At 41.2% G+C, this 16,285-nt stretch overlaps 1 protein-coding gene across 5 annotated transcripts in view; it reads right to left on the reverse strand.

The window, feature by feature from the left end:
* NYAP2 (neuronal tyrosine-phosphorylated phosphoinositide-3-kinase adaptor 2) overlaps nucleotides 1-16,285 on the reverse strand; it is a 260,781-nt gene that overhangs the window by 138,541 nt on the left and 105,955 nt on the right. For all 5 annotated transcript variants that reach the window (XM_032401087.1, XM_032401071.1, XM_032401080.1 and 2 more), the window contains one exon: nucleotides 9,422-9,723. In XM_032401087.1, coding sequence (XP_032256978.1) covers nucleotides 9,422-9,723 — 302 coding nt within the window. The remainder of the gene's footprint in view (nucleotides 1-9,421; nucleotides 9,724-16,285) is intronic.

The following is a 16,285-nucleotide window of genomic DNA, read 5'->3' on the forward strand; positions in this document are numbered from 1 at the left end:
TGGGAGGATGGGTTAGCCTGGTGATGGGTATTGAGGAGGGCACGTTCTGCATGGAGCACTGGGTGTTATGCACAAACAATGAATCATGGAACACTATATCTAAAACTAATGATGTAATGTATGGGGATTAACATAACAATAAAAAAATTAAAAAAAAAAAAAAGAAAGACACTGCCTGGGGTTGGAAAGATTGGGACGGAGCTGAGCTAACGCACAGGGAACATGCTTACGTAAGTGCGAGGAGACTCTGAACTGATGGTGCTCTCAGTTATCTTCGGGACTTAGGGGCAAGGCTGAAGGCTAAAGAAATAGAGAAATGAGTGCTTTGCAGAGAAGGGAGGAAGTAAAAGAGGTAGAGGTTACTTAAGGAAGGCAGGCTATCAACTTCTTTCTTCCATTTTTCTTACAAAATCTTAGTAATTAGTAATTTAATAACTTACTACATTACTCTTCATGCTTTGGTATGATTGCAAAGAAGAGATAAATACTTAATGCAAGCTTGAGAAGAGACAAAAACAGAGACCGTGGAGAAAGTTGCAGTGAGGGTTATATTTAGTTCTCTCCACTTCCTTTGAGGACACATGTTTTTAGATGTCTATGTACCCATAATTGGAAATCGATGCAGTTGTTTTAATTCAAAAGATGCATAACTTGTGAACGTGCAGTCTCATGTTTATTTGTCATCAAAATGCTATTTGATGGGCAGGCAGAAGACAGGAAGGTACACAGCATAAATTACCACCACTAATCCCTACAGTCCTGGGGTTCTGAGGAAATCCACAGATGAAAATGCTGGGGAGCACCATTGCCATATCAAGGATACTGTGTACTACATAGTCCACATCCATGAGGTGTTCTAGGGGACAGTGACTGTGCTGGGTCAAGCTATCCCAGTGAATCAACAAGAGAGTTCACCAACCAGGAAAATCAACAGTGAAGATCAAATATACTGACATTTATACACACCATAATTTTTAATATTTGCACTAGTTTGGTGTCTTGGATCTTTACGTGCTAGAAGTCCTTTAGTATGGGGGTTATGGGACATTTTTCATGTCTTCCACATAAGGCTAAAGCCAAAAAAATGAAATTTTCCCACTTTCAACTAAGTAAAACAATCCAGACATTTTGGAGCAGGGGTGGCTTCCATTATATAGGAAAAAAAGGAAAGACAAAGAAAGAAGTGAAGAGGGGAGTTTTATTGTGCCCTATTTATTTACCAATTACTTTGATTATTTTATATTTGTATTATTCTAGTGAATTATGGTTTGTTTCTCACATTGCTAATTAACTTTCCACAAATAGACTTCTGAAGAGTTCAACCAGATATCTGGATGGTTTCTAAAAAAGCTATGTATACATAGTCTCCTTTGTATCATTCTGAGTAGGGAGAATTCTAGGTCCAAAGAGCCCTGCACTCTGTGACTTGCGTCCTGTATAATTCTCTCTCCTTGAGTGCAAGCAGGTCTGTGAATATGACGGTTTTTTACTCTCGTGATTAAGTTGCAGTATGTGGAAAAAGGCGAAGGGTTTTTCAATTGAAATTAAGATTCCTAATCAGTGGACGCAGTTCCTCCAAAGGGAGAATATCCTGGATGAGCTATTTATTTATTTTTATTTATTTTTTAAAGATTGTTATTTATTTATATGAGAGAGAGAGAGGGAGAGAGCAGGAGGAGAGGGGAGGGGCAAACAGACTCCCCGATGAGCTGGGAGCCCGACGCAGGGCTCAATCCCAGGACCTCAGGATCACGACCTGAGCCACCCAGGTGCCCCTGGATGAGCTGTATAAAAGAAGATACAGGCCTTTCTGGAAGGGAGAAAATAAAAGTGAGAGAGTGTCTCTCTCTCTTGCTGTCCTTGAAGAAATAAGCTATCATGTGTTCTACAACCCCAAGAAAATCAATTCTGTCCACAACCACATGAGCATGGAAAGGACCTTGAGGCTTATATGAGACCTCAGCCCCAGCTGGCCGCTGGATTGCAGCCTTGGGAGACCATGAGGAGACCCCTGACTCGCAGAAACTGTAAGATAATAAAGGTATATTATTTTCAGCCCCTAAGTTTATGTCAATTTGTTGCACAGCAAGCCAACACCCTCAAAATGAATGCCCTGTCACCACACTCAGGAACTTTGGGCTCATGGGTCTCTCAGGGAAAAATCAGTCTGTGCCAACAACATGGACAAAAGTCCTCTTACGGGTCTAAGACAGTGAGACAACTGAGGCCAAATCCAGACTCTTCATAGAAGGATGTTGGGTGAGACCATTAGAGGCAAGGTAGTTCGTTGGACCAAAATCAACAAGCACGGCAAGGACTGAGAGAGAGAGGTGTTGTGTGATGACTGATTTGCAAACTGTTTCATTCACGGGCCTCAGGGCACATTTGGAGAAAGATCACACACGCTGTGGATGGACAACGCTGTGTCCGTCTGAGCAGCGCCTGGTTTGACAGATGGCTTTTCCACTAGAAAGCCTAGCAGCGTCTGATTCTGTCAACCTGGAAAGAGGAATCCAGGAATGTGGGACTCCGATGATCATCTCCCACATCGCATCCCAGAAAACAAATGAGAATACACACCAGGACACGAGCCAATGTGGGAACTATGACAATTTCCTGAGCTCGTTTTCCTGCTTTCTTTGTGTTTTACCAGTGCCGTGCTACATGGGGCTTGGAGCACTTGGTGGGCATATGCTGTGAGGTAAAAGTGCCGCTTGTCATGTGGAAAAGGTCCTAAGCAGGCAAGCTGCAGCCGTTGAAATGAGTCATTCAAAAAAGCCACCCAAAAAGCCACTGCTGAGCCTTTTGAAAGAACAAAAACTGTTGGTGAGAAGAAAGGACCCTCTCAGGAAAAGACCTGAACAAATCTACAAAAAGCTGAGCAGATACTCAGGAGCCCTAATATGTCAGTGTTTTCCAAGGTTCCTTCATCTCATTTATTTTCAAGGTCTGGCCTGGGAAGTTTGGAAAGCCACTGATACTATCTGAACTGCCCCCCACTCCCTTCTGACAAAACAGCCCAGTGTGGAAAGGAAGGGCAGCTCTCCTCTGTCCCACCTCATGTTTTTTGCCTAACAACTCAGTAAGATGGATTACTGTTCCATTGCCACATTAACAAGTTATCACAACCACAGCAGTGGAAGGAACAATACCCTTGTCTTAGCTCACAGTTCTACAGATCAGAAGTCTGGGCACAGGGCGCCTGGGTGGCTCAGTTGGTTAAGCGACTGCCTTCGGCTCAGGTCATGATCCTGGAGTCCCTGGATCGAGTCCCGCATCGGGCTCCCTGCTCGGCAGGGAGCCTGCTTCTCCCTCTGACCCTCCCCCTTCTCATGTGCTCTCTCTCTCATTCTCTCTGTCTCAAATAAATAAATAAAATCTTAAAAAAAAAAAAAAAAAAAGAAGTCTGGGCACAGCCAGAACCCAGTCTTCTGGGTCTCAGAGTCCCACAAGCTGAAATCAACATGGCAGCCAGACCGTGTCCTTGTCTGGAGATTCTGGGGACAAATCCACTTCCAAGCTCATTTTTGTCATTGACAGAATTCAGTTCTTTGCAGTTATAGAACCGAGGTCCCTGTTTCCTTGCTGGCTTTTAGCTGGAGACTACTTTCAATTCTTGGAGGCCACCCGTATGCCTTGCCACATGGCCACCTCCATCTTCAAGCTACCAATGGTATGTCAGTTCCAGGGAATACGCGGGGTGAGTATACCAGGAAGGAGGGACTCTCAGATACCCTCTTGGATGGCATTCTACCTACTACATGAGATCAGTATTGTTATTCCCATTTTCTAGGTGAGGAGAGGGAGGCTGAGACAGTGTTAAATGCTGTCAGCACTAATGTGAAACCCATGTCTGTTTGCCTCTAACTCCCATATTTCTCTAAAATGGCTGAGTTGTAAAAGGAATAGTCTTAAAATTTTTGAATGTCTGAGATCTGGGCTAGTAACTGAGGAAGCAAAAGCAAGTATATGGCTGGCCCTGAGTGATGCTGATTTAGGTTCCTAAACCAGAATTCTGAAACCTGAAAGTTCCCCAACATAAGCATACTCCATCTTTTCCTCCTTTCTCCTTAAATGCCCTGGGGTTGCTTTTGAAGCTTTATCAGTAGAAAATCAGATTTGGGCACCTTTCGATTGTCAGCCCTGAAAAATGAAAGAACAGCAAATATTCTTTGTAGGAACAAACACTTTATTAAAATGTGTTAAACTGCTACTTCCAGAGCTAAACAACTAATTACATGGAGAAATCCCCCATGGTTGTCATGCCAGATTTTCTGGTTTCTAGAAAGGATTTCTTTCAGTCAGTGCTTGCTCTGTGATGTGATAGAGGAAGGCTGAGTTGCAAAGTTGGAAACAAAATTGGTTATAAGCAACATGAAAGAAAGGACCCCTTGTTCTGCTGGCCACCGGATCCCCCATATAGCGCTCACAGTATAGGCTGAATAAATGGAGGCGTGGAGAACAGCATTGTTAGAGGGTGTAACTTTCTTTCTGTGGTAACCTGGAAAAGGAATTAGGTTTTTGTTGGTTTCTGTTTTTAAGGCAGTGACCTCATGATGAATTTAGACTTTGGTTCTGGCTTAACTACACATTTCAAGTTTTTAAGGACAGTCATGATTCCAAACATTTTTGCAGGTACCCCGATTTCTGATTGACAAATATGACTCCACTAAACATAGCTAGAAGGGAAAATCAGAAACCAGGAAACCTATCCCAATTCAAAAATATTTTCTCATTGTTTTGTAAAGAGATAATCATGAAATAATAGCTTAAATGAAGTATTAAAAATGGCCCAAAAGAGGGGGGCCTGGGTGGTTCAGTTGGTTAAGCATCTGCCTTTGGCTCAGGTTCTGATCTCAGGGTCCTGGGATCAAGCCCCATGTCAGGGTCCCTGCTCAGTGGGGAGTCTGCTTCTCCCTCTCCTTCTACCCTTCCCTCTCCCCCACCTTCATGCTCTCTCTCTCTCAAATAAATAAATAAAATATTTTTTTAAATGACCCAAAAGAAGGACTCATAACAAATGGAAGGTAAGCACACTTAGTTTTTGGGGATAGGGGTTATGGGTGAAAGGGGTCAAAAGACACAAACTTCCAGTTATAAAGTAAACAAGTCCTGGGATTCAATGTACGGGATGGTGACTTTAGTTAAAATATTATATTGTATACTTGAAAGATGCTAAGGGAATAGATCTTAAAAGTTCTCAATACAAGAAAAAATAATTGTAACTGTGTGGTGACAGATGTTAACTAGACTTATTGTGTTGGTCCTTTTGCAATATATACAAATATTGAATCATCATGTTGTATACCTGAAACTACTATGTTATATGTCAACTATACCTCAATTTAAAAATAATACTTAGTTTTGTTTTTTTAAAGACCCTAAAGTGTAGAAGTACTTGATGTTTAGAGAAACATATTTTCCTCATTATACTAAATGCTATACTACTGCCATAATATCATGAAAAGATTATTACACCTGGAGACTACCCTGTTTATTCACTCTGCTGTGTAAAAAATTTTAAGCCCAACACGTACAGTGTGTGTGTGTGTCAAGGAGAGGCTATTTTCCCTCTCCTATTTGTTTTAAATATATGTGTTGCAGCACACTCAAATTTTGCGTTATTCAAGCCTATTAATAGGCAGTAAGTACAGCTTTAAAAAAAGTATTAACTTATAATCGCATAGCAATCTCTTTCTACCATGCACTATCATGGGCATTATCCCACTGGGTTGTCATAAGGCTGTGAGGGAGGCAGGGCACCATCAATTTTCAGTTCTTTATACTCATTTAAAGGTAACGAACAGCCTTATTGGATCACTTGTCCAAAGTCAAGTGCCTGTTGGTTCTAAGTACAGTCTCTGCCCGTACCACACAGTGTCTGGAATGATGACGCTATTGAGGAATAGGGTGCCCGTCTACCTGAGCGGTGGGGGTGGAGAATGCAAGCTTGCACAGCTCCTATATCCTCTGGGTCATACATGAGACACATCTGATAGGGCTTCTCATCCTTTCTAGTTAACTCCATTTATTTAACCTAATCTTTCCTCAAACTAAGTAGGTACCACACTGAAGCAAAAAAAAAAAAAAAAAAAAGCAATTAAAATACTTATCACATACTTGTTGCCACTCTATCTTCTCTACTGTATAATTTTTAAAGGTGTTACTATTGTAGAAGACCACAAAATAGAGTCATAAATGTATATCTTCAGTGTGATAGAATTACAATTTCTAAAAACCAAATTGTGCTTTCTTGGTATGTAATTTTTTGTGTGTTCATCATTGAGCTATTTTTTTCCTACTCTGAAAAGCTGTTTTGCTACAAGTCCAGTTCTTTTTTACTTTTATCCACAGGGAAGTCATAATCCCCTACTTAAATAGAAGCCGGTTACCATGGAAATCATTCTAATGCCACTGAATCAATATTTTGATTTTGCTGACATTTAATGTAAAAAGACAGACTAAGATTCATAGAAGTCACTTTTCATCTTTGTTATAATTTTGATAGCTAGGAAAATTGTAAAGAAAACATATGCTCTGTAATGAACTCCAGTTAACTCCCAGTTATAAAGAACTGAGAATTCATAAAAGAACAATCTACATATTTATATACTTTTGGCTTTGAGTGTACACATATGCACGCATGGATTTGGACTCAAGATTTTTTTCTCCATCTCTGAACTGAGCCCTAATTCTCTCTTGTTATTCAAGTCATAACTTGGTAGAGGAGATTTGAATGTATCCAATTTTGCTATTGCCTTTTTATTAAGCGTTCTGAAGAGGTGAAATTTGCATCAAGAATCCCTCTTCCGTAAAAGTTGACCTTTTCTGCATGGGATCCTAGTAGCCCATCTGGTCCACCGACTGTCCTCAAACATGTACTACAGCTGAAGGCATCTCAGTCCATACTTAGAACTCCTTTTGAGGAGGGATGTTGAACTTGGACCTCACGTTTAATAAGTCTCATGCCGATCAAGTAGTTTTCCACGTCTCACTTAAGTCTTTGTGCTCCTCTAAATTAGTCACTGTCTCCTCTCCTGTCCTCAGAAGAAATAAAGATAATAGAGCTACTGTCTTCTGTTTGATAAGTAGCTATTTGAAACCCTAGATCTTTAGATGGTGAGGGGATCTGAAAGAAGAGCTGCTCTCCGTCAGGAATTAGGTAGCTAAGGCATCTCAAATGAATGGTAATCAGTTCTACTTTTAAGACAACTGAATCACCACTCCAATGTTTCTTCTGTGGCACAACCATCCTGTATTTCTGCATGTATTCACTTTGAAGACCCCAGGTCCCCCTCTCTTGAGAGAGGCTATTCTGGAGGTATTTTACTCTGGTTCCAGAAGTTTCCAACAGTACTGCAGTGCTTGATAACACACTCCTTCCTGGCTACTTTCCTCCTCTGTTTCATCTTTCCCCTCCCCTTTGGGAGGTCCTTTTATTTCCCCTTGATTCTTCAATATTTCTAGATTACATTCAGGCCCGCATCACTCAGAGACCAGTGTTCTACATCAGTAAACTTCTTTTGTAAACAGTCTAATATCATTGGCTATCTAGTTTTTTGGCAAGAAAGGCAGAGAGGGGGGACTTCTGGAAATAATACCAGAGAAAATAAAGAGAAATGAAAGGCACTGTGTAACAACATCAGGGGAAACCTAAGAACAACATTTAAAATTTACAAAAGCAGATCTCTAGGCCCCTTTAGTGTATTAACAAGTAAAGGAAACACTCATTTGTTTCTATAAGCATCAATGTGTTCCAAGTTGAAGGACATGCTGATGACTTTGAATCAGGAGAGAAAGGGGTCTTCTAATCTACTCTTAAGTCAGCAGAGGAACAATAAAGAGAGTTGCACAAACACACACACAGACAAGCGCACGTGCACACACGCATGCACGTTCATGTCAGTTTCATTCATTATAGCAAAACTGGACCAACCTAAGTATTCTTCAAGGAGAAAATGATTAAATAAAGTGCTATGATGTACACTTCTCTTCTTAAAAATGGTGTTTCTTAAATTGAATGCCATGGAAAATAGTCACAAAAGAGTAAGTGAAAAATAAAACACAAAACTGTATGCATTATGATTTCAATTTTGTAAATATGCATACGCATACATGTTATTCACGTATGTACTCACATACATATGCACACAGTCACGTTTTTGCATGTATGTATAGTAGGAAAAACTGAGCCTCAGTGGAGATTTTCCACGTAGAATGCATGGATTAGCTCCACCTCCCGGCATGTATTTGTATTCTTCGTTGTGTACTGAAGCTTTCGTTTTTGTCTAAATAGGCAGTGGGGCACCAATACGGGGGGAGGGAGAAATGAGGTTGATGGAAGGGATGTGACATGCCTCATGGGTACCCCATGTCATGGACTAGGCTTGAGCTTCTGTGGAAAGGTTAGACCAGAAGATGAGGGAACTTTTATGAAGGACTGGGAAGCCCACGTGACAGATACCTTCCCAGTTGAGGAAAGGACCACCTTGGCTTCCACTCCCAGCTGCAAACCACTGTGACACTTGGTACGCTCGGGGCTTGGGGAAGCCTGCCGTGGAGAATGTCAGGGGCAGACAGCGTGAGAGAAAAACTAAGAGACCTGGCAGAGCCATTTTCTCAAGGTGGCCACCGGAACTGGTAGCACAAACAACCTCGAAGCACTTTCCACAGCTAATCCACAAAATCTGCATGGGCTTCTATCAAAGCACACTTGAGACAGCTCTCCCTCCAAGGGACTCTCAGGAGAAACTCAGGAAAGCTGAAACTTCCTTATTCAAGGAAGACTGAAGAGCTGGTGAGATCTACGGTTAACCTGACCTAATTCATACTCACAGGCCAGCAAGGAGGTGGAGAGAGATTTGTACATTTCATAGCTGAGGAAAAACCGAGGTCCAGGGTAGAATTTGGAGATAGGGATTGAAGGAGACATTGAAATATATACACAGCGTGTGTGTTCATATTCACTGGAAGGAACTCCACCACAATGTACAAAATCATTGTTTCTAAGAATGATTACAATTTGCCTTCTGTATGTTTTTCTGCCTTACCATGTTCCCCTGAGAATCACATCATGCTTCTAGAATCATGTAAGTGATACTAATCCAAGCAAGACAATATACATTTTAGATTTTTTTTTTTTTAGGCCAACAACTTCTTAATGATTTGAAGCTTTAAGGGGGTAAGAAAATACACACGCTGCCTTCCCTTTCTGATAATATAAATATGTCTTTCTGGGTGCCGTTTGTCGACACCTTCATAAAAGTTCTCCTCGTCTCCACTGCTCCTGCCTGGGACTTCAGGGAGAAGGAGGCAGGATTGTGAGGCCCCGGGGAGGGGGTGGGGGCGCAGGGCAGATGCTCAGGAGCGTGCTGACCCAACACGTCTGAGGCCTGTCTCCCGGGGAGCCCACGCGTGTTACCTTCGGGCCGCTCGGGGGCCTTCCCGCTCTTGCCCGGCGCCGCGCTGTTGACCGTCTCCGACGATGTGCTCAGCTTGGTGCTGGGGTCCCGCTTGGGCTTGGGCGGCGGCTGCCGGCGGGAGCCACAGCTGCTGTCGTCGTCTGTGCCCCCGACCGAGTGCAGGGACTGCGACCTCACGGAAAAGCCGCTGGAGCAGGGGTGGGGAAGTCTGTCCTGAGGAGCAGGCATCGTCATGAATCCCATGCGGAAATGTTTGCCCGCGTAACTTCCTTCGTGGCCCCGCCCCACTTCGCCACCTATGCTGTAAAACAAAGCAGAGCCAAGTCCGTGAAGGTGAAGTGAGCCGGCCCCCCGCAAGGTCACACGGACGCGAGCGTCTCTATCCTAGGGGAGGGTTCACATTTTAACTCTAGACTGGTGAAGAAACATCGGCATCAGCACGAGAACTTTCTGTGCTTTTGCATTAAGTATGACGGGAAAGCAGATATAACCTGATTATAATGAGAAATCCTAACACTTGTTTCCGGCCATCCTAGTGTCCTGGCATCCAGATACTCTCAAAATAGTGTTCTAAAGGAAAAGAAAATACTGCAATAGCATATTTCATCTTCAATTGCTTTTCTTTAAGGGAAATCTTGTCAGGGGCTTAAAAAGCAAACAAGAGGTCCATGACAATGACTCACAGACTGTCTTTTGACACATTATTGAGATCAAGTGGACGGCACTTGAGACTCTTCTCCACTTCATCAAAATCATCCTTAATGTCACCTGGTTAATATAGTGGGGAAAACAAAGCAAAAAAAAAAACAAAAAAACAGTAAAAGGGGTGCCATTACCAAATATGGGGGGGAAGAGAGAGACAGGAGGAAAGGAAACAGGAAGGGAGGAGGAGGGGAAGGGGGGAAGGGGGGAAAGAAGGAAGGAGGGAAGGAAGGAATTGCCAACCTCCGTTAGTTCTCCAGAAACCTTCAGTTATACTAGAAACTTAGTTCTACTAATAAGCTAACTTCACAGAATGAAGTAGCATAATAATAAATAAAGAGGTGTAGTTAAAATATCATGTGATACTGGGATATTTCTAAATATCTCATAAATAGGGTATGCAAAGTTTTTAAATACAAGGTTCTTAAGTTTTAGGTAGGAAAGTTTGGAGAAAAGTTTTAAAATATAAGAAATCTCAGTTTGAAGCTCAGCAAATCATAAAGGAGTTATTTCTTGGGGCTTTCTCTATGTTATTAAGTAATGGTGACCTTTTTATGAAGAAAAAGGACATGAATGTCAATGAGAATTCTTAAAAGAGAGATTTTTTTCTAGGGTTTTCCCCATTTATGTTCATTCATCAATAGAGGAAACAAAAATAAACATTGGAAATACCCCACTGTTTTTCTTAGACAGATACGAATGATAAAAATGTAGCCTTGAGTATATGAATTTTGGAAGCCTATTGAATCTACCTTTCCAGACATAAGTTTATTTAAACTTTTTTTTAACCTTAATTTTGGCTGGCTCTGCCCTTGTAACATGATGAAACTCAAGCTAAGGTTTTGTAATTCTCTGTATTGTATCTTTCATAGCATTATAATGTTTGTCACAAATTTTACATTCCAGCAGGAAAAATAATGGAAAATGAGGTTTTTTTCTTTCCCTCTTCACTTGAGGACTTAGCATAATTATATGACCAGGGTGATAGAGCCAGAAAAGATTCAACAAGAACCTTAGACTGATTCTGGCATTAAATTTGGATGACTTGCCACTCTGTCAAAAATATTTTTTATATTTATTTCTTTTTTTCTGAATATTTTGAGTGCATATTCAGACACTGGATATACCATCTTTGCAAAATGAAATAATGATGACTGGAAGCTGGGTACACTAACCTGAGCAATGGATATCCAGAAGCATGAATGAAATCAAAGGGTTGGCCGGGTGGAACTTTCCACATCATGGTAGAGAGCATCCTAAGCGTGGACAGTACTTCCACATATTTTATTTTCTGTGTTTTCTTCAAGAACATCCATCAAAAAAATAAATGAAGCTTACTCAGATGGAATGGTTTAGGAAAAATCATTAAGAATTTAAGACAGAATAGGAGTGGTGGAGGAGGGGGATGGGTGTGGTGGACTGGGGAGTTTTCTCTTTGATTTGTGGTGATTGTAACCTTCATCTTTCTCATAGATATTTGATTTCATTTAACTTTGCCTTCAATCGTTTTGCATCTTCATCTTTTCCTTATTTCTGTTGTCATATCACTGAACAAAGAGTGCTTTAAAGGATTTATTTAGACAGTCATCTCATTCCGAGTAACATAGCCACGTGAGGGGATTTATGCATGTGTTAATGCACATAGGCATTTATGAGACAGTTACTAGGAATAATTGTATCAGCAATTTCTCTGTTACTTTTGACCTAAATAGAGCCTGCGCCTTTTTCCAGACAGATAATTAGCTCTGCTGCTTCATTTCAAAATTACATTTTTTCAGCACAAAACAGTTTCATCTAACTCTGAATGCTTTTGTTCATATATGTCCATGCACACACACAGATACACACACATTTCTTCCAAAAGGAAATTTAATGTATACTTCAAACAATGGTAGGTCTGAGTTGCTAGTTTAATTTGACCAGGCTGTGAATGCAGGATAAAGGAATGAGACTAAAATAAATTGGATACAAAGGCCATTGTCCAAGGCAAGGTTAAGGGTAAGCAATAAAGGGGTTATGGTACATCTAAGTTCAAGAGACCAGTGAAGATGATTAGTCTAAAGCAAATTGAAGATAGTGGAACACAGCATACAACTAATTCCTGAATTTATTGTAGGAACATGTGGAGTTTTAAAAATATGCAAATTCCAGGACCCACACTAAAGACAACTACTGAATCACATCTGTTGAGTCAGAACCTCTGTAGGTGCAGCCAATGAGTCCTGTTTTTAAAAACTGTATCCATATGTTTCTGACATAGCCAATCCAGAGACCTCCCAGAAATATTAAGAACAATAGTTAGAGCCATTAACGAGCAGACATCTGTTATTTAGAAACAGCCAAGGAAATACAAATATCAGAAAGTGGGACAAAGGAGATTTGCTAGCTACCAGTAAAATATCACAGATAGAAAAAGGTACAATTTATTAGTCAGATCTTGTTCAGTTATCCTGTAAACAATCCCTGATTCTTAATGCTTTACAAAAACAAAGGTTTATTTCTTGCATGCATTAATTGGGTCGACAGTGTATTAGCCGTGACTCTCATCTACAGATCTTCATTCTAGGATCTAGCCTCTCCTGGGATATGTCCTCATAGCAGAGAGAAAGGACTCGCTGAACCACATAGTGTCTCTTAAAGCTTCTGCTCAGACATGACAGAATGAATTTTTCATTCACATTCCATTGGCTAAAACCAGTCTTATGGCCAAACCTGACGTCAGTGGGGTAAGGACAGATCGTCCTCCAACAGGAAAGCATTGCAAGTTACATGAGGGTATGTGAGGACGCAAAATCCTCTGCAAATACTGGTAGGGCAGCTGTGGCGTCTGCCACAGAGATCTCCCTTCGAGAGAGCTTGCCGTGAGGAATGCTGTTCGCCAACTACCAATAATCCAGTGGTTATTATGGGGAATTTGTATTTTCTGTCCCTGTAATTTTGGGCTCTACAGGTTAGAGATCCTATTCCCTGAAGGGGGGCACACTCTTTCTAGAAGACAGAGGAAGGGTTCCATTAAGGAACAAGTCACAGCTGGCTCCTGGGTAATTTGAACTCCCTTGTAGTGGCCAGCAGGCCAGAAGACAAGTCTCCATGGAGGAACAGCTCTTTGATCCTGATAAGCAGGAGGAGGCAGGGCTGCTACCACATGACGGGGTAGAAAGAAAAATGTGTGGAACCCCTTTTGATACTCCCTTGCCCATTTGTGATTTTGAAATGCAGTCCCATGCAGCAACCATGGCCCAAGGAGGGTTTGGTTACCAGGGGTTCCAACCTTTCATGGGAGGGATTAGTCTCACCACCAGGTAAGCCACTGAGACCTGCAGAGGTCTTAGCTGACGGTGACAGTGAGGTGAATTTAGAACAAGTGGCAGGGGGGCGACAGAGAATGAGTATCGGTTGCAGCCCCCATATGAACTGCAGTGATGAGGGCTGTAGTTTATTGTTCTAACTGATCCCTTATAAGATTCCCCTCAGTAAGAGTCCTAGGGAGCCATGAAACAGCTGTCTCCAAAACCTGTAGGAGAAGAGCATCTGCTGAGGAAAAGGGGTGAATTGTGACAGCCATGAAACCCTGTGGCTCAGATCTTCCTCAAGAGAAACTTCTCTAAGGACAGCAGCTGAGAGCCACCAACTATAAAATCTTCAAATCTGTGGCAGCATTTTAGTCAAGGTCACTCTGTCCCTAGAAGGTTCCTCACCAGTAGCTGAGCATGATGTGGTATGGGACCTGGCTATTTTTGCCCAGTGTGCAAGTCCTTTCTGGACAATCTTGGTGTCTGACTTCCCCTATTGGGCTGGCAGAGAATTTTCCACAGCGTGAAGCTCTTCCAATCCCACTACTTCTCTTTCCTTTAGCAGATGTCATGCTACATTGTGACTTGGGGCCTGCCCTGCTCCCTCCCCATCATCCCAGGCATCCTTCTCAATAAATCTCTCACATTTTCTTTTTTTTTTTTTTTAGAGAGAGAGACAGAGAGCCTGTGTGCACACACACAAGGCAGGGGGGAAGGGTAGAGGGTGAGGGAGAGAGAGAATCTTAAACAGGCTCCATACACAGTGTGGAGCCCAATACGGGGCTGGATCTCAGGACCCTGAGATCATGACCTGAGCCAAAATCAAGAGTCAGACACTTAACCACCTTACCCACCCAGGCACCCCTAAATCTCTCACACTTCTAACCCCATCTAGCTTGGTGTCTGCTTTCTAGAGGGCATGAACTGACTCGTGTGGGAATAATCATACAACCAATGAAACTCAGAAACCAAAGGGGAGGGAAGAAAAAGCTTAAAAACAAATGTGCGACCCCAGAAATAATAAATGCCTGGGAAAATAGGGCACCTTCTTGTTTCAGACTGAGCATTTAAATGGTGGTTGGGGAGGTAGGACCAACTCCACTGCAGGAATACTTGGCTGGAAGTGAAAGTTACGTGGGCTGAAGAAAGCAGAATCTTTTTGCAATAAGACTCTAACACTCAAGATAGATGAAGCCTGACACATCTCATGTTATAAAAATAAAAATAAGTTTCATAATCCTGAATTTAAACAAGTATGCTTTTTCTCACACAATGAAGACAGTGTTGCAAGATCTGGTTGTAGATTAGATTTCCCAATATAAAACAAACACCAAAAAGTATTGCTTAAATCAAAGAAGGTTATTTCCCAGAGTAATTGATAAAATATTTGTAAACTTCTACACCAAACAAATTATCGGCTGAGCCACAGGCTTGGATATCTATTCTCTGGAGTCATTGAATGATGAGCTCCCCCCTCAGTTCCATCATTCAGCAACCAAACAACAGTAGCTATTGATCCCTGAGACCATTTCCCTATCTGTTAAATAGTAGTACTGGCCTCATGAATTGCTACCAAGTTTACCTGAGATACTGCATCTGAAGCTCTTGGCACGGAGTCTGACATAAAATATGCGCTCAATGATTTTAGCTTTAAAATTCCTACTTTTAAATCCTGTCCTCCTGAATTTTGCTTATGAGATCATCATTTGCCTGGTAAGACTGTGTTTTTAAAAGCTGTAGATGCCATGTTACCTCAAGAAACTGCATACAAACTCAAAACAAAATCCTACATTCAACTCAAGGTATCAAGATAATCTAGACAAATAGAGTCCTCATGCTCTCTTAACTTCCTCCAATACTTGCTTCAGTTTTTCAAAGCACCCGTTGATCAGGACAGACAAAGGCACAAAACAAGAACTTCAAAACTGCTTTGACAATGCTATTCGACAGAGATTGTTACTTGTCTTGCTGTCTTCTTGAAAATCCATCAGCATTAATGTTTTGCATCTCCTTCTGAGAACTGTCGCCTTTCAGAGACAACAAACACAACCCCTTAGAAGGGTGAGCTAGCAAGGTGAGATGTCAACTCTCAAAGTGACAGAGGCATTGCTTCTGTGTGTGATGTTGAAGCCAACATGCCAATATTTCATAGCAGAGCCTTCCTTGAGAACCACTGGAAAAAAAACAGAATCCCATTCCATAAGGATTCCAGATAGATAGATAAATAGATAGATCCATAGAGGATAGATGATAGATGATATAGATAGATAGATGATAGATAGATGATAGATAGATAGATAGATAGATAGATAGATAGATAGATGATAGATAGATAATAGATAGATAGATAGATAGATAGATAGATAGATAGATAGATAGATATACATACATACATACATACATACATACATACACATAAAGTCTGGGAATTTGAAATGCAAACTGAAGGGTCATCTAGGAGTTTCTTGCTTGGATTTTATTTTTCTGGAACAATTCTGTGAAGCTGATCTCAAAACTTTATCCCTAACACTGATGCACAATCTAGTATATTTCTACCTTCACAAACTTCTGAACCATCTGGAATTTTTTATGTTGGTTCTTCAAGAAGATATAGTTATTTGATATCAGGAAAGGGACACATTCAATCATGAAGTAAATGGGGGGAATCTGAAAGAGGAATGGAGGCTACGGCTGTAAAGGAAATAATAAAATTTGCCAGTGGGTAAGTTGACTACCATCATTCATTAATTATTCAAATCTTTCATGTCAGGCATTTTATGATGAGTGAGTACAAGGAAATTAATATTCAGACTTTACTCATTAAAATTATGACTTAAAAAGTTTGTGTTTGATCCTGCCTCCCTCTTG

This window comes from Phoca vitulina, unplaced genomic scaffold (assembly GCF_004348235.1).
Source record: "Phoca vitulina isolate PV1807 unplaced genomic scaffold, GSC_HSeal_1.0 scaffold1, whole genome shotgun sequence".
NCBI lineage: Eukaryota > Metazoa > Chordata > Mammalia > Carnivora > Phocidae > Phoca > Phoca vitulina.